The sequence below is a fragment of the Delphinapterus leucas genome, chromosome 9, assembly GCF_059928025.1.
Source record: "Delphinapterus leucas isolate spDelLeu-1000000601 "Yukka" chromosome 9, BTC_Dleu_Yukka2, whole genome shotgun sequence".
Lineage (NCBI taxonomy): Eukaryota > Metazoa > Chordata > Mammalia > Artiodactyla > Monodontidae > Delphinapterus > Delphinapterus leucas.
Window position 1 is genome coordinate 80,651,995 of NC_143137.1, and position 20,635 is coordinate 80,672,629.

The 20,635-nt window shown below is 37.6% G+C and overlaps 1 protein-coding gene across 1 annotated transcript in view; it reads left to right on the plus strand.

Moving 5' to 3' along the window:
- Window positions 1-20,635, plus strand: part of CACNA2D1 (calcium voltage-gated channel auxiliary subunit alpha2delta 1) — a 514,071-nt gene that overhangs the window by 77,129 nt on the left and 416,307 nt on the right. Inside the window, exon 2 of the mRNA XM_022554402.3 lies at window positions 10,273-10,354. Within this exon, the coding sequence (XP_022410110.1) occupies window positions 10,273-10,354 (82 nt within the window). The remainder of the gene's footprint in view (window positions 1-10,272; window positions 10,355-20,635) is intronic.

The window sequence follows — 20,635 nt, forward strand, 5'->3', positions numbered from 1 at the left end:
TGATTAAATAACATGACAAAACTGACATGTTTGTGAAACACTTAAACTGGCCTGACTGCAGATACCGATCTATGTAGGGAAGTAGATGGGGCATTTAAGTCAGAATCCAAACATAATAAACATTGAGGATTTTGCAATATTGGAAATATTATGGATGTACAATTAATAATTCAGAGAAGAAAGGAATGAGGAAAATTTGATCATGACATTAAGTAATATTTACATGCTTGAATTAGACAAAAATATGTTTCGTGAACTATCCGCAATGGCAGAGAAAAAATAAGGTAAACAATGAAAGAGAAGATCCTCAAGAAAATGAATGGAAGTTATGTAATGTGCAATTAGAAATTTAACCCATTTGGTTCATAGCAACACCAGCAGCAGATTGTGTGGCCATTTGGGACACCTCCCTTGGCACCAGGCTGGAGGGACAATGCTGCAGGTTGTAACTAACGGTGATGTGGACTTAAAAAACAAAGCTCTCCAGGCCTCCAGGGAACAGATCCCTTGTATGAGAACCCTCCCCCACTCTAGCTAATCCAGGGAACTACATTAACATCAGCCCTAAAGTGTATATTGCTCATTTGTTGTCTTGGAAGCTGGCAGCAAATTGCTGCAGCTGAGACAAAAAAAATTAACTAAATAAAGAAACAAGGAAAATGCTGGGATAAAACAAAAATCAACCCGAGATGGTGGGAAAGGTAGATCTCATGAAGAATCTTTGGTCTTTGAGAATTATGACTATGTATATTTGTAAAGCAGATCAGACACACACACACACACACACACACACACACGCAACAGTGAAAAGCAAACAGAAAATGAAGGCAGAGCAACACGAACAGCATAAGAATCTGATTTTTAGTGATAAAACCTTTTTTCTTCTTCTCTCGAGTACTTTACCTTTCCACCCTGATTAGCATGATCACATCCCTTTCTGCATTTCTTTCAGGACTGACTCTAGACACAAATGGAATACTAAAGCATTTCACAAGTCTAAACAGCTTTCTAAAAACAGAGCAGCAGTGTTATTGAAAATGGTTTAAATCGAGAATAATTTCAGGAACTAACGTTACTGGCATGACAGCCATCTCACAAGCAGTTTTAGATTTATTGTAGATACCAAGTGTTCCTTTCACTCACACACACACACACACGCACACACACACACACAGTATTTTTCATGATAGAGTTACCCATGTTATAAGAAATGCATATTTAGCAAAATAGTGTGTCTAGGTTATCTAAATCTTTGGCTTACTTATGTTATTTTTTACCCAACTATAAGAACACTGTGGGTGGTTTATTATATAACAAAAAAAGGAGCAGTTTGGCATTGATGGGATATTTATAGCAAGTGGAACAGTTTTGAAATACATGGTCTTATTACTTCAAATTTATTAATAACTATTTATATATCAACACAATTGAAATGGTCAGTTTGTTAGATCTTGTGATATTTTTATTTTTTCCCAGGTCCACAGGGCAGAACTATGTCTCTGATTTCCTTGGGTTAAAAATAAAATTATTTCTTAAAAATAGTGGCATAGGCAGAGAATTGCTTTAGGACAAGGGCCCCAAAGGGTACAGGCTTCTCACTCTCCCTCTCCTCCTTTCATTCCCATACTATTCCAGCTCTTTTCCATTCCCATTTCTTTTCTGTGTATCTCCTATTATTAAAAAAATTTGTTTTTAATTAATTTTTATTGGAGTATAGATGATTTACAATGTTATTTACTGCTGTACAGCAAAGTGAATCAGTTATACATATACGTATATCCACTCTTTTTTAGATTCTTTTCCCATATAGGTCATTACAGGATATTGAGTAGAGTTCCCTGTGCTATACAGTAGGTTCTTATGGAGAAAACAAACTTATGGTTACTAAGGGGGAAAGGGGGAAAGGGGGAGTGGAATGGATAAATTGGGAGATTGGCATTGACATATACACACTACTATATTCCTTTTTTGCTCTAGTCTCTATGATAATTGCTAGTGGGATAATTCAAGATGGATGTGGAAGGAAGATGTCTGTTTTAATACTCTCTTCTTACTAATAGCAGGAAGTTCACACATTCTTTTTTTTTTTTGCTGCACGCGGGCCTCTCACTGTTGTGGCCTCTCCCGTTGAGGAGCACAGGCTCCGGACGCGCAGGCTCAGGGGCCATGGCTCACGGGCCCAGCCTTTCCGTGGCATGTGGGTTCTTCCCGGACCGGGGCACGAACCCGCGTCCCCTGCATCGGCAGGCGGACTCTCAACCACTGCGCCACCAGGGAAGCCCCACACATTCTTTTTTGACAGAGGACTTACTACATGAGATATAGGAAGGAAGGACAGTCTTTGTAGGACCTATTGTAATATTTCTTAGCTATCACTTTGGCTCCATTATGACAACCAGTAAAAAGGCAAATTCTCTCTGTAGCATTTAAAACAATTGAATAGACAACTATGCAGACTTGACACTTTGTACTCAACTGCTGCACTTTACAATAGATGAAACAGGGTGTAATTTGTGGTGTTCTCAATTTGATGTTCCTCAAATGCATGCAAAATGAAATGGATTACCATCTCTCTTTCTTTCTTCTTCTTCTTTGTAAAATAGTTTCCTGAACTATGCAATACTCTTTTGAAAGCCATCTTACAGGCAAATCTAACCTCAAAAGGAACAATATTGGACTTCCCTGGTGGCGCAGTGGTTGAGAGTCCGCCTGCCGATGCAGGGGACACGGTTTCGTGCCTGGTCCGGGAAGATCCCACATGCCGCGGAGCGTCTAGGCCCGTGAGCCATGGCCGCTGAGCCTGCGCGTCCGGAGCCTGTGCTCCGTAACGGGAGAGGCCACAACAGTGAGAGGCCCGCGTACCGCAAGAAAAAAAAAAAAAAGGAACAATATTAATTGCATGGCGAGTATTCTTCTCTCAAATTTAGTGAAAACTTGAGTATTTTATATTATTTGCCTTTAGAATTTGGGCTATTTCTGTACAGTAAAGTGAAGTAGAAGATATAAAAGATTATCTCAACTACTCAATAAAATATTTGCATTTGCCTCAATTTTTAGAGATCTCATATAGAATTCTCCAAAGTACACTGAGCCGGCAGACATCATCAAACAATTGGGAACATATACTGCTATTTGACTCTGTACTGAGTTATTGTAGAGGTAGAGAAGGATTACAAGACTTCATTTTTTTCCTATGAAATTCAGTGTCCACTTGAGAGATTTAGAATTACAAGGGGTGCGTTATACAGATTTAAAAAATTTTCTTTAAAGTATTAAGTTGCATTTAAAAGTTCTTCTACTTGTTGAAAAGTGGGTGCTGTTTATAGATGCATGGGTCCAGCAGTTCATTTTTTTCTGATGTGGATTTTGGAGGGAAGAGGAAATTTAGTAAGTAAATTATTTACTCTGCATGCATTAAGTAAAGATAATTGGGCGTTTTAAAAAACAATACTGCAATTACATCTTATTTCAATACATTTTTCTATTTATTCAGTAAATATCTGTGTGCCTACTATATGCAAGGCACTGTAATACTGTAATATTGAGGATTCAGTGATGAATGAGAGTAAAAGTATATCCATCTAATCATGAAAGTCTACAGAAAAATAAACACAAAGCACAATTAAAGTGCTTTGGAATTTAGTGGATAGAAGAGGACATTTTTAGTTTGGGAGCTTGTGAAGGTGACATTAGAGTAGTTGGGAAATTTATTCACAATGGAGGTGGAGGATTAATTTCAGGGAGAGGTTATAGAGCCAAAGCAGAATGTGGAAAAGGACAGTCGACACACGTGGAAATGTGTGAGGTTGGTGGAAGTAAAATGGCTTAGAAAATTGGAAGCTATAAGGCTGGGCTGTTAAACTTCTCAACTTGAAGTTTTCCCATCTATGAAAAGTGAGCATTAGTTTTTCTGATGACTGAATGGGAGAGTGAATGTTAAATACCTTTGGCAAGAAGTTTGGCATGAAATAAGGTCTCAGTGCATTCAGCTCTCAGGTATGTATTGGGAAAAACACTGAGATACTATTATTTTACAAAGGATTGAAGGAGGGTTATGATGAAGAAATTGAAGGCATGGACCATCATGGATGACTGAGGAGATGGTTTGCCAACAAGAAGAAGGCACACAGAGGGTTAGTGCTATGGGCAGGGAAGATTTTAAGTTTAGTTTTATAGATATTTTGAAAAAGAAGGCTGGAAAATCAAAAGGGAGTGATCTAGAAAATTGTAATTAAGGCAGAAATGGAGCTCAAATTTAGGAATTATGTATGTACAGGTGGCAATTGCAGTCATGAGATATTGACGTTTTGGGGTTGTAGGAGCTTAGAGAAACACAGGGTTTCAAAAGGCAGTGGAAAATTGGGAGACGGGAGAGAGCAGAGAGATAGGAAGTAGCTTTGTTGCATGCGTTGACTGCATACCCAGTCTCTGGAGCTTCTCATCATTCTTCTCTATGAATACCATGCATTCGCACTCTCCTGACTATATCATGCTCAAGTCCTAACCTGCTAATCCTCTGTTACCACTTGACACATGAAGTCAGGGAGTTACATTTCTAACAAGCAGAGTAAGTATGTTCCTGACATCACAAGTTGGAAAATCCAGAGCATATTCTCACGGAAACAGTGTACCTGTTAGTTCAGTTCTGTTGTATCTATATAACCCGATATACATTGATTCAACTTTTTTTGAGCTGCTCAGATATTGTAATATATATTTATTTCCAAGAGAAAGATTTTCAAATGAACTGTAAACTTTCTGAGAGCAATCCATTTTATTTCAGTGATTTTTAGAATTTTTTCTTTTAGAAATTATATTTTTATTCAAGTGATTTAAATGTGCGATATGTGTTCAGGCCACTTTCTTCATTTAGTCTTCCAGAATATTCTTTTATGAGATTATTAGCCTACAAACCCCCAAAATGATGAGAAATTTGAAATTTGGCAATACAGTATTTTCACATTTTCCTAGAAATATTGTAATAGCATTTTTGGTTCCATAAGAAAAATGTTTAGAAAATAAGTGTTGTGTATAAATATAATACTGTAACATTTTAATGAATATTTTTGGTAGTCTTTGTTATTTAGAATTAGTAGAGATCTTAAAGTTTTCAGGCCCTTCAGTTCACCTTTCCTTGTCCATCTTTCCCACCTGCTGGTATCTGCCCCATATTCATCTGAATGCCTTTTTTCTCCCATCTCACCCTCTTTAGTCTAGTACTGGTGGAGAAATTCACACAGTCATGCTGATTAGTACTGATGAAAACTGGTGACCCCCAGTATAGGGCTTGTCCTTAAATACTCTCCAGTCATTGTTCTTTTGAAACGTCCAACTTTTCTTTTCAACTACCCTGCCTTAATACCTCCTGCCTATCTCTGAACCGATGACTCTGTCTACTTTATTACAAAAAAGAAAAAAAATAGAGACCAATAAGTAGAACTGTCTCCAGTTTTTGATCGAGTTGTTGTAGCTATTTTCATTTACTTAAAACCATTTACGTTTTCCCTTCGATCTCCATGGAAGAAGTAACCTACTTTCCAGCCATGGATTAGGATTCTCCTGTGTTCTGCTTATTTCTTCACTCATCCTTCACTCGATCATGTTTGGAATATAGAGGGTGAGCAAGAAAAAGCTGCAGGAATCTAGAGTCTTTTGAAGGCCCTTGCCCTGTCAGTAAGTTGCATGTTCTCTCCTGAGATTTCTCTGTGATGTCTCCTCTCCGTGCCTTTCTCCTTTTGCATGGAACCATGCCTATATCTCTCCGATTATAAAACAAAAAGGAGCACTCACTCCTTGTTCTCCCTTTTTTCCTAGGTTCCACACTTCTCTCACTGTCCTCACATATAAGATAGATAAATTTCTCTCACCTTGTTTGATGACTCTCTCTGGATATTCTTACCTTCCCTGGCTTTTGTGATACCATTGTTCTTGGATTCCCTTCTTTCTTGCCACTACTCAGATTCCTGCCTCTTTTTTCAGTGTTATTTTCCAGAGTTCTAGCTGCTGTGTATTTTCTTTCTCCCTTTATAAACTCTCCTTTGGGAGTCATACACTGATTTACCTTTGTCCTTTGAAACTACCTGATCTTTAAATGCTATGGAAACTTCTGAGAGCTTCAAATCTATGTATGTTCAATTGCCTACTGGGTTTCTATACATGAATCTTTCAAAAACATCTCTACATGAAGCAATAAAAACGAACTCATCAATACGCCTCTAAATCGTTCTTCCTCTTATACTTACTATAACAGAATGTCCTATCATTGTCTAACTGAGGAACTCCGTGAGTCATCTGCGATTCCTTTCTCCCATTCACTATTTAAATCTAGTAGTACATGAAATCCTGTCATCCATCCTTCAGAGTTTTGTTGAGCTGGTTTCTTCTACTTGGTCTCCCTTTTGTTTCCCTCTCTACTCTCGCTACTACTGAGCTAGTTTGAACCCTCATTTCTTCCATCTTATCTAGCCCCTCCCTCCTCACTCTTTGTTCTCCCTCTAAGCCACCATCCACTTGGCTATCAGAGAAATTATTTTATCATGTTCATATACCCTTAATCTTGTTACTTGCTAAGTTCACATTTTCCATTATTTCTCCATTATTTTGAGGATACAATATAAATGCTTCAGAATGTTATTTAAGACCCTGGGTCTGGCCAACTATTTGCCAGAATTTCTTCCTGACCATTCCTGCCCGCATTCCATACATTTGATGAACAACCTTGGACTCTGGCCATACAGACTACTTGTGGTTGCTGACAATGCCACGTTTTAAATTCTCCCTGCCTTCGTTGTTTCTTCCTTCCCTTCTCGATTTTCTTAAATTCCACTTGTCCTTCAAATCTCACTTTAAGTAGCTACTAGTCGAAAGCCTCCTCTATCCACCTCCCCACACAACTATCTAATAAACTTTTTAAGTGACTCTTCTGATTCCTGAAGCATGTCCTAGAGATGGGATTCAGGATGGGCTAAATATGGTTACATAGCCTATTGAATATTTTAAGCTGAAGGCGTTGGGGAAGTGGCATCTTCAGGAAGGACTTTATGACCTTCCCCTCATGTGAGCGTTGCTTCCCTATACCTGGGAGAAAGGAGCATCCTTATCTCTGAAGACATGGGGCAGAAAGAGAAATGTGAATGAATGGTCTCTGTTAAGTTCCCCCCAGTTTGCTATACTTAGCTCGTATTCTTTGTCCCATCATATCTTTCTGTTCTTCATCAAACCTAGCATAAAGACACTCAGGTTTAACTATTTTTTTGGGGGGGGGCAGGTCTTCATTTCCTTATGAAGCCTCCCGTGTCATGTAAAACTTGAATGAATTTGTATGCATTTCACTTATTAGTCTGTCTTTTGTTACAGGTTCTCAGTCAAGAATTTAGAAAGGTAGAAGAAAAGATACTTTTTCCTCCCCTACACCACCTTATTCTTGTTCTCTTCTGCCTCTTTCCTGTCAGACCCAGTTTTAAGCCTAACCAAACTGTAACGCATATATCTTTCGTTTCTGCCCTGCCAGCTTTTAGTATCTTCTCCAGCAGATACTAGTTCTTGTTGAGTGGGCTGACAAAGAAGAAACAACAAATTCTTCCTCATGGTGTGCTATGTTCATTTCTTATTATCTGAAAAGACTATATATCCTCTGTAACTTTCTCCAAAATATTATAGTGCCTTCTGGAGACATTTAATAAAATAGTGCTTAGTGATTATGCATATGTGGTTGACAATTTACCTAGAAAGAGAAAGACTGATAGAGAATTTGCCCATATGAATATTTTCCCTTATGTAATTTTTCACTTTCATGATAAGTGAGATCTTCGCTTATTTCCTAGCCATTATAATCTTCTAATTCCAGGTTTGAAAGGCAGAGTGCTTATGTATTTTAGGAAAAGCAGGTAATACCGCATGTCTATAAAAAATAATCTTTGTTCCTATGCTATTTTTTTTTTTTTTTTTTTGTGGTACGTGGGCCTATCACTGAGACCAGTCTTCTCTGCCCCACTGACAAGCTGTTAAGAACATAGTATAGGGGGCTTTCCTGGTGGCGCAGTGGTTGAGAGTCCGCCTGCCGATGCAGGGGACACGGGTTTGTGTCCCGGTCCGGGAAGATCCCACATGCCGCGGAGTGGCTGGGCCCGTGAGCCATGGCCGCTGGGCCTGCGCGTCCGGAACCTGTGCTCCGCAACGGGAGGGGCCACAACAGTAAGAGGCCCGCGTACCGCAAAAAAAAAAAAAAAAAAAAGAAAAGGCTGACAGACGGGAGCCAGGGGGCTCAGTTCAGGGTGAATGCTCACTGGATAGAGCCAGCGCTGCGGTGGGGAAACCGGCTTCAGTCCTTGAATTACAGCTTGCTCTCTTATGACAGAAAAGTTATCTGTTAAAAAAATTTTTTTATTGAAGTATAGTTGATTTACAATGTTGTGTTAATTTCTGCCGTACAGTGAGGTGACTCAGTTATATATATCCTTTTTCATATTCTTTTACATTATGGTTTATCACAGGACACTGAATATAGTTCCCTGTGCTACACAGTAGGACCTCGCTGTCTATCCATCCTGTATAGTATAATAGTTTGCACCTGCTAATCCCAAACTTCCAATCCTTCTCTCCCCCCACCTCCACTCCCCCTTGGCAGCCACAAGTCTGTTCTCTATGCCTTTGAGTCTGTTTCTATATTGTAGATATGTTCATTTGAGAGTTTATGTTCACTGTCAAATGAACATATCTAAGAGTTACCTTTTAAATGTATAAATTATTTGTATGCTACTGCAGTATACTGAAACTAAATAAATCACAATGTCAATAAAGAAAAAAGAGGGAAAACATTTAGTATTTATAAAATCCAAAGAACAGAATAAATAAGCAATGATAGATACACATACCATATATATGTAGAGAGAAGTTCAAATTCAAATACAAATCATTTCCTATCCTTATTAGTGTTTTCTTATATTTGCATGGACAGAAAAGAACACACACTTTAGGTCTTTTTGAAACATGAGGATGAATAAATGAAATATATGAAGGGATTGCAAATTAAATTTAATTTATTAGAATGGGGAAAATTGTGTGGTATTTGGTAATCTCTAATGACAGGAAAAATAAGATAGACCATCAGTTTAGAATTTTCTAAAATGTTCTGACATCCATAGCTTGTATTTTAAGATCTCCATTACGTTAAAGTATATACAGTTGTCCCTTGAACAACATGGGTTTAAACTTCGTGAGTCTATTTATAGTAGATTGTTTTCCAGTTAATGTACAGTACTACATGATCCATCATTGGTTTAATCTGTGGATGCCAAACCGCGGATGTGGAGGGCTGACTGTAAAGTTATTTGCGGATTTTCATCTGCCTGGGGCTTTGCACTCCTAACCCCCCACATTGTTCAAGGCTCACCTTTACATGAAAAGGATTTGAACTGCAACCTTCAATCATAATTTTAATGCTCAAAAACATTTCTTTAAAACTTAAGCCTTGATCCAGTAATTCCAAATCTAAGAGTCTAGCTAAGGAAATGAAATACTTTTAAGCTTAATGTGTACTGAGATATTTGTTGCAGTGAAATTTTTAGCAGTCAAAGCTGATGACATTCTAGTTATCTTTTAAAAAAGGAGGATGGTCAAGTATATTATGGGATTTAGAGATAAGGGAATATTAAGTGGCCATTAAAGTACAGTGTTTATAAAATATCTGTAATGACATGGAAGGGTATTTATCATGTGACTGATGGAAAAAAAGATACGTGAATTTTACATAATATGTGCTTGACCTTGTGAAAGAATTTTAAAAAACTTGAAGGGAATACGTGAAAATGTTAAGTGATTATCCTTGGGTATTGGAATTATAAGAAATTTAAAAATATTTGTCATTTTCTGGCAGTTTTCAAATAGTCTACATTTAGCACACCCTTAGTATTATATTACGAAGGCTTGTAAACTAAAGGGTAAAGTTTAGTTTAGAATATTCCATTCAGTAACTTGTTTTTAATGGAATTTTCGTAAAAATTAAGCAAACGTTTACCCTCATTTGTCATTTTTCTCTTTTTGAGTTGGGGATATTTTAGCATCCTAAGAGGTTGACCCCTAAAGGTTCATTGGTCTTGTCACTTAAAAGTGGGCTGGGGGGGTGGGTAGGTATAGTAGGAGCTGCGAAGGAGGAGAAAGACTTAAAGGTAATTTAATGAATTATCTGCGGATAATCTTTGCATATAGAATGTCAGTCTGTGGCCTTACTTTGTGAGAGATCTGATAGAACATTCTCTTCTCTGATTTCTGCAGCATCAAGTCATGGGTGGATAAGATGCAGGAAGACCTTGTCACCCTGGCAAAAACTGCAAGTGGAGTCAATCAGCTTGTTGATGTGAGTAAAGTCTCCCAAAACTTACTAATCATTTCTTTAATTTGCATGCAGTTCTTTCCTCTAAGAAACTGTCTTTCTATATTATAAATAGGACAAATTTTCATGTGAATCTGATAGTGAAATTCTGAGAGGGACTTTTGGTGCTGCCAGTTACTGCCATCCCTAATAATTAGTGAGGTGTTCTCACTGCACTTTACAGTTTATATACAGCCTTCCCTTACATGAGTTCATATGATGTATAGTCATCCCTAAAATTCAAATTGGGGTGTCCTGTTTCCTCCCATCTTCAGAGGATATTAGGATCTTTTGTATAGTGGTGACTTTAAGCCCTGTGAGGGATTCTTTTGAGTATCCTCAGTGGGAACATATCTTCATTCTTTGAGGGTAGATTTTATTTTCAAAAGCGGTTTACAATGTTTATAGCCACGCCTAGAGGCTGGAGTGAATCACTGAGATGGGTCGTACAGACTTTTGTGCAAGGAAAGGAGACACTATAAAAGATTGTTTTTCTTATGATTTATGAAATGACTATGTCACTCTAAAATGATTTTTGATAATAATAGCAACATGTAAATATTTGTGTAACATCTTAAATAGATCATTTTCCTTGGGTAAGAGCATGTACATATATAGCTTCCGTAAGATTTATTAAATTTTAAGCATCATTTCTTTAGACTCTCACTGCTTTCATTTCAGTGTAAGTAATCTAACTATTTGAAAGTACCTTCATCTTGTGTTGTTAGTGATGCAGTGAGGTGTTTTGTTTTCCAAAAATGTGGTGGATCAATGAGGTGAAATGGTATAAAAGTGGTTTCATGTATGAGCTGTGAATATTTATTATATGAATATTTATATGTGAATATTCCTCTCTGGGAGAAACTAGAATGAATGGTTACCCTGTGTATTAATAGGAATTCATAAAGAAACCTTACTAAGCATATACTTCAAAATATTATTCCAGAATCTCCATAACACAATTGTAGGTTTCAAACCGAGTATATGTTGAGTAAATTTCAATATTTATGAGATGACATAAGGAATATATTTTGAAATGAAGTGTTCTTTCTGAATAACAATGATCGAATTAATTCTAATGAACAGTTATTGAGCACACAGCATGTCCCAGGCACTGTGCAGGCTACCAGGGGTTGACAGAGACACACTTCCTCTCCTCAGAGAACTGACATGCTAGTAATCAAAATCTCCATTTTTGAAGGTGCAAAGATGCCTGAAGGCTACTGTTAGCTGATGTTTGGGATCTGCAATGATTCACTGTGGGAAAATAAATTAGAATATGAAAGTGTGTAGGGTAATAAGTAAGCCTCTATGAAAGTGATGGCATTTGTGGAATGAGAAAAAAAGAAAAGAGAATTGACAGATTCTGGTTAAAAGTTATGTAACTCTTTTTATTGACAGATTGAAATTAAAAGTAAACTGCTTTTGGGAGCTCTTCTTTACTCCTCAGTGTTTTATCAGCCTCAAAAACCACTTTCTTGGCTGAACTCTTTTTTTACTTTTGGTGTTAATATGTGAACCCTCTCTTGCCAAATCTGCTTTTTTCAATGAATCCTTAAGAAAAAAGTCTCACCTGATGTCCATTATGCTTTATGAGTTGTAGATGACTAAGAAGAGTGTAAATATTGATGCATGATTAAATGGCCTTGTGTAAATTATGATAACAAAATAGAATGGACAGGATGGAAGAAAATCCCCACAATGCTGCTTTTATGAGGCATTGTACCTCATTACAGTGATAGAAAAAATACAAATAAAAGAATTATATGTATGTAACAAGGGAGGGAAAGAGGAATTTACTGCTGGAAGAAGAATTTAAGTATTAGGGGATAAGAAGATAGATAAATGTGTCCATATGCCTCTTTCCTTTTGCCCAGAGAGAAGGTGGTCCATGATGGGGGCAAAAGAGGTGCATTTCTTTTTTTTTTAATTAAAAAAATTTTTTTTTGGCTGCATTGGGTCTTCATTGCTGTGCAGGCTTTCTCTAGTTGTGGTGAGCGGGGGCTACTCTTTGTTGTGGTGCATGGGCTTCTCATTGCGGTGGCTTCTCTTGTTGCAAAGCTTGGGCTCTAGGCACGGGGACTTCAGTAGTTGCAGCACACGGGCTCAGTAGTTGTGGCGCACGGGCCATAGAGCGCACGGGTTTCAGTAGTTGCAGTGTGTGGGTCCAGTAGTTGTGGAGCGTAGACTCAGTAGTTGTGGTGCACGGGCTTAGTAGTTGTGGTGCACGGGCCTAGTTCCTCCACGGCATGCGGGATCTTCCTGGAGCCGGGATCAAACCCATGTCCCCTGCATTGGCAGGAGGATTCTTAACCACTGCACCACCAGGGAAGTCCCAGTGGTGCATTTCTTTTTGGCCACAGGAACTTAAAGCGCAGACTAGCTGAAGGATGCCAGAGTTGAGAGTGAAATTTGTGTTGAGACTAAGGGTGTTAGATGCATGGTAAGGATCAAAAGTTCAAAAAATAGAGGAATTTAGCAGGTTTGGGGTTGAAATTCAATATTTAAAAAATGATGATTCCCAAATTATTGAATGTAGTTTTTACTGGCATCACAGGGCACATCTCGCTTTTCACCTGCGGGCTCAGCTGCAATGAGGGAACATAGCTAAAATTGGACATCTTTGCAATTTTATGAAAATTACTTTGGGCATCATAAAATATTAGCCCAGGGAAGTCTGATAAATAGTATTGAATAAAAGCAGTACCTTAACTTTAAAAATTAGAGATTTTGCCCAGGTACCTGATTAACTTCTGTTAAAGATCAGGAATGAATAGGCTTATGTAGTACTATTAGCCCTGATACATTCAAGTTTTAAGATATCTTTTATTGGATTTTTCCATTTCTAATCACATATTGGGAGAATACACGTCCTTCAATTGCATATGATCATCCACAAAGTAGATTAAATAATTGAGGAAAGAGGGGCTTCTCTGGTGGCACAGTGGTTAAGAATCCGCCTGCCAATGCAGGGGACACGAGTTCGAGCCCTGGTCCAGGAAGATCCCACATGCCGCGGGGCAGCTAAGCCCGTGCACCACAACTACTGAGCCTGAGCTCTAGAGCCCACGAGCCACAACTACTGAGTCCACGTGCCACAACTACTGAAGCCCCCACGCCTAGAGCCCAGGCTCTGCAACGAGAGGCCACTGCAATGAGAAACCTGTGCACTGTAACGAAGAGTAGCCTCCGCTCACCCCAACTAAAGAAAGCCCGCTTGCAACAGCGAAGACCCAAGGAGGCCAAAAATAAATAAACAAACAAACAAATAAATAAATTTATTTAAAAAATTGAAAGAAAAAATAAAATTAGGAGAAAGAGATAATGCATTATACTTTTTCTTAGTATAGTACTTAATATATTAGAACCTTTTAAATACAACTGAGGACTACTTTTTTTTTTTTCTAAATTAGTTCAAGTGTCCAAGCACTGTCCTAAGCCCTTTACATGCATTATCTTATTAATCCTCAGGATAACCTTGTGAAGTGAATATCATCATCATTAATATGCAGGAAGAAATTATTTGCAAGGTTAAATTTTTGTTCTAGGGTATACAACTACTAAATGGGATATAACTCCAACGATGAAAAGAGTCTTGTTATGCTTTAGAATATATGTTAATATTTTACCTTTTTATATTACCACTTGTATTTTGAGAAGGTGAGCAGATCTTCAGTTCGGTACAAGGTTAATATATCTGGTTATGCTACTGCTCTTTTTATAAAAGATATAAAGAAGAAGTGAAAGCTCTGCCACCAAGTATTTACTCATGAACATTTCCATTTGAGTTTCTTTAAAAAAGAAAAATGTAGAAGGAAATTCTATGATGTAAATTTACATGCAGAATTTAAAAACTTCCATTGTTCATGTGCACAGAAATGGTTTTGTGTGTATTTCAGTTGAAAGAATTGCTGCGAATTGTACAGGAAGTTTTTCCTGATTTTTGTCTTCATGGTCTTCTAACTGAAGAAAGTACACTTATTATTTTTTATAGAATGTTATAGCATATCCTTTTAAAAAATCTTAAAGACTATTATACCAGTAGTTCTTAGATTTGATAGCTTTGTGATCTACCCAAGATGTTTATTTATTAACCTCATGGTGTTGCTGACATAGTTGACATAATCCATGTAAAATATTTATTGACCTATAATCAGAACTCAACAAATGTCATTCATTTGTTATATTAATTGAGGGTATAGTATTGTATTAGTTGGAGGTACAGGCGGAACCAATGTAACAAAGACGTAAGGTAACCGTGTATTTTTCTCTCATATGACAATCTCGAGGTGTGCAGTCTAGGGTCAGCAGAGTGGCTCTGCCATCCTCAGCATATGGCTTCCTTCCTGGGTCCAAGGTGATCCTTTCAGTTGCCCTTATTTCCCAGCCATCATGCAAAGGGAGAGAGACTAGAAGAGCAGGTACACAGTCCCTGTAAGGGTAAGGCATCTTGTGCCCATTCTAGTGGTCAGAACTTATTCTCATGGCCACATCTTAACTGGAAAGGAGTCAGAGAAATGGAGTCTTTAGCTGGGTAATGATACGCCTACTCTCTCACAGTGGAAGAGGGCAGAACAAAGAGTGGAGGACAACTAGTCTTCCACTGATAGGTACTATTTTTTGAAGAGCTATATCTAAAAATATATTAAAGACACGTTAATAGAAAATGCAAGGTATATATGTATATTTAAACATAATCAAGAATGAAATCATAGATCAAGAAAAAAAGACCCCCAGATTATGAAACATATATGTATTTTTAAACAATTTGAATTATAGAAATTTTTGGAGACATTGTATTACTTTTGTTTATATTTTATTGAATAAAATTTGACATCATGTAAATTTAAGTTGCACATCATGTTACTTTGATACATTTACATTTTTTAATATGGTGGCCATTGTAATGATATTTATCACATTACATACTTATAGTACAGTAGTATCGTCTGTGTTCAGTAAACCATACATTAAATCCGTATCACTATTTTAGTATTTGTTACAAGTTTGTACCCTTAAACGCTGTTAGTTTTATCCCACTGTCCCCTCTCCCCTGGTAACCTCTGCTTTACTCTGTTGTTGTTGTTGTTTTTTTACACGTTTGATTTTTTTAGATTCCACACATAAGTGATATCGTACAGTACTTTTCTTTCTTTGTCTGGCTTATCTTACTTAATGTAATGTGCTCAAGGTCCATCCATGTTGTTGAAAATGGCAGAATATTCTTCTTTCTCATGGTTGAATAATATTTTATTGTATATATATACTACATCTTTTTTTTTTTTTTTTTTTTGCGGTACCCGGGCCTCTCACTGTCGTGGCCTCTCCCGTTGCGGAGCACAGGCTCCGGACGCGCAGGCTCAGCAGCCATGGCTCACGGGCCTAGCTACTCCGCGGCATGTGGGATCTTCCCGGACCGGGACACGAACCCGTGTCCCCTGCATCGGCAGGCGGACTCTCAAGCACTGCGCCACCAGGGAAGCCCTATACTACATCTTTTTATTCATTCATCCACTGATGGGCATTTGGGTTGTTTTCATTTCTTGGCTATTGTGAATAGTGCTGCAAATAAACATGAAGGTACATATGTCTCATCAGACTCCTATTTTCTTTCCTTTGGGTATATCCCCAGAAGCAGAATTGCTGGATCATATGGTAGGTCTATTTTTAAGTTTTTGAGGAACCTCCATATTATTTTCCATAGTTTTTGGACTACTTTACTTCCCACCAATACTGTGTAAGGATTACTTTTTCACCAGTACGTGCCAGCACTTGTTGTCTCTTGTCTACTTGATGATAGCCATTCTAACAGGTGTGAGGTGATAGCTTGTTGTGATTTTTATTTGCATTTTCCTGATGATTAGTAAGGTTGAGCATCTTATCATGTGCCTGTTACTCATTTTGATGACCTCTTTGGAAAAAATTTCTGTTCTACCCTTTTCTTCCATTGGATTATTTTTGTTATTGTTGTTATTGTTGTGTTAATATGCAAAATATATTTAAAAACTAACCCCTTTCTGATATTTAGTTTGCCAGTTTTTCTCCCATTCTGTAGGCTACCTTTTCATTTTAATTGTTTTTTTTTGGTTGCTGTGCAGAAGCTTTTGAATTTGATGTAGTCCCATTTGATGATTTTTGCTTTTGTTGTTTGTGCTTTTGGCGCTGTGCCCAAAGAATCATTGCCAAGACCAATATCAGTGAGCCTTTTGCCTATATTTTCTAGGATTTTTATGGTATCAGGTCTTAGTTTAAGTCTTTGTTCCATTTCGAGTTAATTTTTGTGAATGGTGTGAAATAGAGGTCCAGTTTCAATGTCCTGCATGTGTTTTTTTCAGTTTTCCCAGCATCATTGATTGAAGAGACTAACCTTTCCCCCTTGGGTGTTCTTGGCTCTCTTGTTGAATATTAGTTGATCGTATGTACTGGGATTTAATTCTGGGCTGTCTATTCTGTTACAGTGGTCTATGTGTTTATTTTTGTGCCAGTACCATACTGTTTTTCATTACCATGGCTTTGTAGTATAGTTTGAAAGCAGCAAGTGTGATACTTCCAGTTTTGTTCTTTGTTCTCAGGATTGATTTGGCTATTTGGGGTCTTTTGTGGTTCCAAACACATTTTAGGATTATTTCTTCTACTTCTGTAAAGAATGCCTTTGGTATTTTGAATGGCAATTGTCTTGAATCTAAAGATGGCTTTGGTTAGTATGGCCATTTTAACAATATTAATTCTCCCGTTCCATGAACACAGGATGTTTTCCCATTTGTTTATGTCTTCTCCAATTTCTTTCAGTAAAGTGAAGGCATTTTATTACTTTGAGACACACACACACAAACACAAACTTTTTTAGCTATTGTGCTGGCAAGTGGAGAGGATGATAATCATATATTAATAAATAGATGACATTTTAGAAATTAAAGTGGTCTTAATATTCTTGGAAACAAAGTTAAGTTCATAAAACATTCACTAGCAACCATTTTTTCCTTGTTACCTAAGAGAGTTGAAATGATGCTTGTCACCTTGTTATTATAAGACTTTCATCTTCTTTATTTTAGTTGTTTTTTTAATTTTTGAATTTTATTTTTTTATACAGCAGGTTCATATTAGTCATCAATTTTATACACGTCAGTGTATACATGTCAGTCCCAATCGCCCAATTCATCACACCACCATCCCCCCCCACCCCCACGGCTTTCCCCCCTTGGTGTCCATACGTTTGTTCTCTACATCTGTGTCTCAACTTCTGCCCTGCAGACTGGTTCATCTGTACTATTTTTCTAGGTTCCACATACATGCGTTAATATACGATATTTGTTTTTCTCTTTCTGACTTACTTCGCTCTGTATGACAATCTCTAGATCCATCCACATCTCAACAAATGACTCAATTTCGTTCATTTTTATGGCTGGGTAATATTCCACTGCATATATGTACCACAACTTCTTTATCCATTCATCTGTCGATGGGCATTTAGGTTGCTTCCATGACCTGGCTACTGTAAATAGTTCTGCAATGAACATAGGGGTGCATGCATCTTTTTGAATTATGGTTTTCTCTGGGTATATGTGCAGTAGTGGGATTGCTGGGTCATATGGTAATTCTATTTTTAGTTTCTTAAGGAACCTCCATACTGTTCTCCATAGTGGCTGTATCAATTTACCTTCCCAGCAACAGTGCAAGAGGGTTCCCTTTTCTCCACACCCTCTCCAGCATTTGTTGTTTGTAGATTTTCTGATAATACCCTTTCTAACTGGTGTGAGGTGATACCACATTGTACTTTTTTTTTTTTTTTTGCGGTATGCCTTTCACCACTGTGGCCTCTCCCATCACGGAGCACAGGCTCTCGATGCGCAGGCCCAGCGGCCACGGCCCACGGGCCCAGCCGCTCCGCAGCATGTGGGATCCTCCCGGACCGGGGTAGAAACCTGCGTCCCCTGCATCAGCAGGCGGACTCTCAGTCACTGCGCCACCAGGGAAGCCCTCATTGTAGTTTTGATTTGCATTTCTTTAATAATTAGTGATGTTGAGCAGCTTTTCATGTGCCTCTTGGCCATCTGTATGTCTTCTTTGGAGAAATGTCTATTTAGGTCTTCTGCCCATTTTTGGATTGGGTTGTTTGTTTCTTTAATATTGAGCTGCATGAGCTGTTTATATATTTTGGAGATTAATTCTTTGTCCGTTGATTCGTTGGCAAATATTTTCTCCCATTCTGAGGGTTGTCTTTTTGTTCTGTTTATGGTTTCCTTTGCTGTGCAAAAGCTTTGAAGTTTCATTAGGTCCCATTTGTTTATTTCTGTTTTTATTTCCATTACTCTAGGAGGTGGATCAAAAAAGATCTTGCTGTGATTTATGTCAAAGAGTGTCCTATGTTTTCCTCTAACAGTTTTATAGTGTCTGGTCTTACATTTAGGTCTCGAATCCATTTTGAGTTTATTTTTGTGTATGGTGTTAGGGAGTGTTCTAATTTCATTCTTTTACATGTAGCAGTCCAGTTTTCCCAGCACCACTTATTGAAGAGACTGTCTTTTCTCCATTATATATCTTTGCCTCCTTTGTCATAGATTATTTTACCGTAGATGTGTTGGTTTATCTCTGGGCTTTCTATCTTGTTCCATTGATCTATGTTTCTGTTTTTGTGCCAGTACCATAGTGTTATGATTACTGTAGCTTTGCAGTATAGTCTGAAGTCAGGGCGTCTGATTCCTCCAGCTCTGTTTTTTTCCCTTAAGACTGCTTTGGCTATTCTGGGTCTTTTGTGTCTCCATACAAATTTTAAGGTGATTTGTTCTAGTTCTGTAAAAAATGCCATTGGTAATTTGATAGGGATTGCATTGAATCTGTAAATTGCTTTGGGTAGTATAGTCATTTTCACAATGGTGATTCTTCTAATTCAAGAACATGGTATATCTCTCCATCTGTTGGTATCGTCTTTAATTTCTTTCATCAGTGTCCTATAGTTTTCTGCATACAGGTCTTTTGTCTCCCTAGGTAGGTTTATTCCTAGGTATTTTATTCTTTTTGTTGCAATGGTAAATGGGAGTGTTTCCATAATTTCTCTTTCCGATTTTTCATCATTAGTGTATAGGAATGCAAGAGATTTCTGTGCATTAATTTTGTATCCCGCAACTTTACGAAATTCATTGATTAGCTCTAGTAGTTTTCTGTTGGCATTTTTAGGATTCTCTATGTATAGTATCATGTCATCTGCAAACAGTGACAGTTTTACTTCTTCTTTTCCAATTTGTATTCCTTTTATTTCTTTTTCTTCTCTGATTGCCATGTCTAGGACTTTCAAAACTATGTTGAATAATAGTGGCGAGAGTGGACATCCTTGTCTTGTTCCTGATCTTAGAGGAAATGCTTTCAGTTTTTCACCATTGAGAATGATGTTTGCTCTGGGTTTGTCTTATATGGCCTTTATCATGTTGAGGTAGGTTCCCTCTATGCCCACTTTCTGGAGAGTTTTTATCATAAATGGGTGGTGACTTTTGTCGAAAGCTTTTTCTGCATCTGTTGAGATGATCATATGGTTTTTATTCTTCAATTTGCTAATATGGTGTATCACATTGATTGATTTGCGTATATTGAAGAATCCTCGCACCACTGGGATAAATCCCACTTGATTATGGTGTATGATCCTTTTAATGTGTTGTTGGATTCTGTTTGCTAGTATTTTGTGAGGATTTTTGCATCATGTTCATCAATGATATTGGTCTGTAATTTTCTTTTTTTGTAGTATCTTTGTCCTGTTTTGCTATCAGGGTGATGGTGGCCTCATAGAATGAGTTTGGGAGTGTTCCTTTCTCTGCAGTTTTTTGAAAGAGTTTGAGAAGGACGGTTTTTAGCTTTTCTCTAAATGTTTGATAGAATTCACCTGTGAAGCCATCTGGTCCTGGACTTTTGTTTGTTGGAAGATTTTAAAGCACAGTTTCAATTTCATTACTTGTGATTGGTTTGTTCATATTTTCTATTTCTTCCTGGTTCAGTCTCGAAAGGTAGTGCTTTTCTAAGAATTTGTCCATTTCTTCCAGGTTGTCCATTTTGTTGGCATAGAGTCTCCTGTAGTAGTCTCTTAGGATGCTTTGTATTTCTGCAGTGTCTGTTGTAACTTCTCCTTTTTCATTTCTAATTTTATGGATTTGAGTCCTCTCCCTCTTTTTCATGATGAGTCTGGCTAATGGTTTATCAATTTTGTTTATCTTCTCAAAGACCCAGCTTTTAGTTTTGTTGATCTTTGCTATTGTTTTCTTTGTTTCCATTTCATTTATT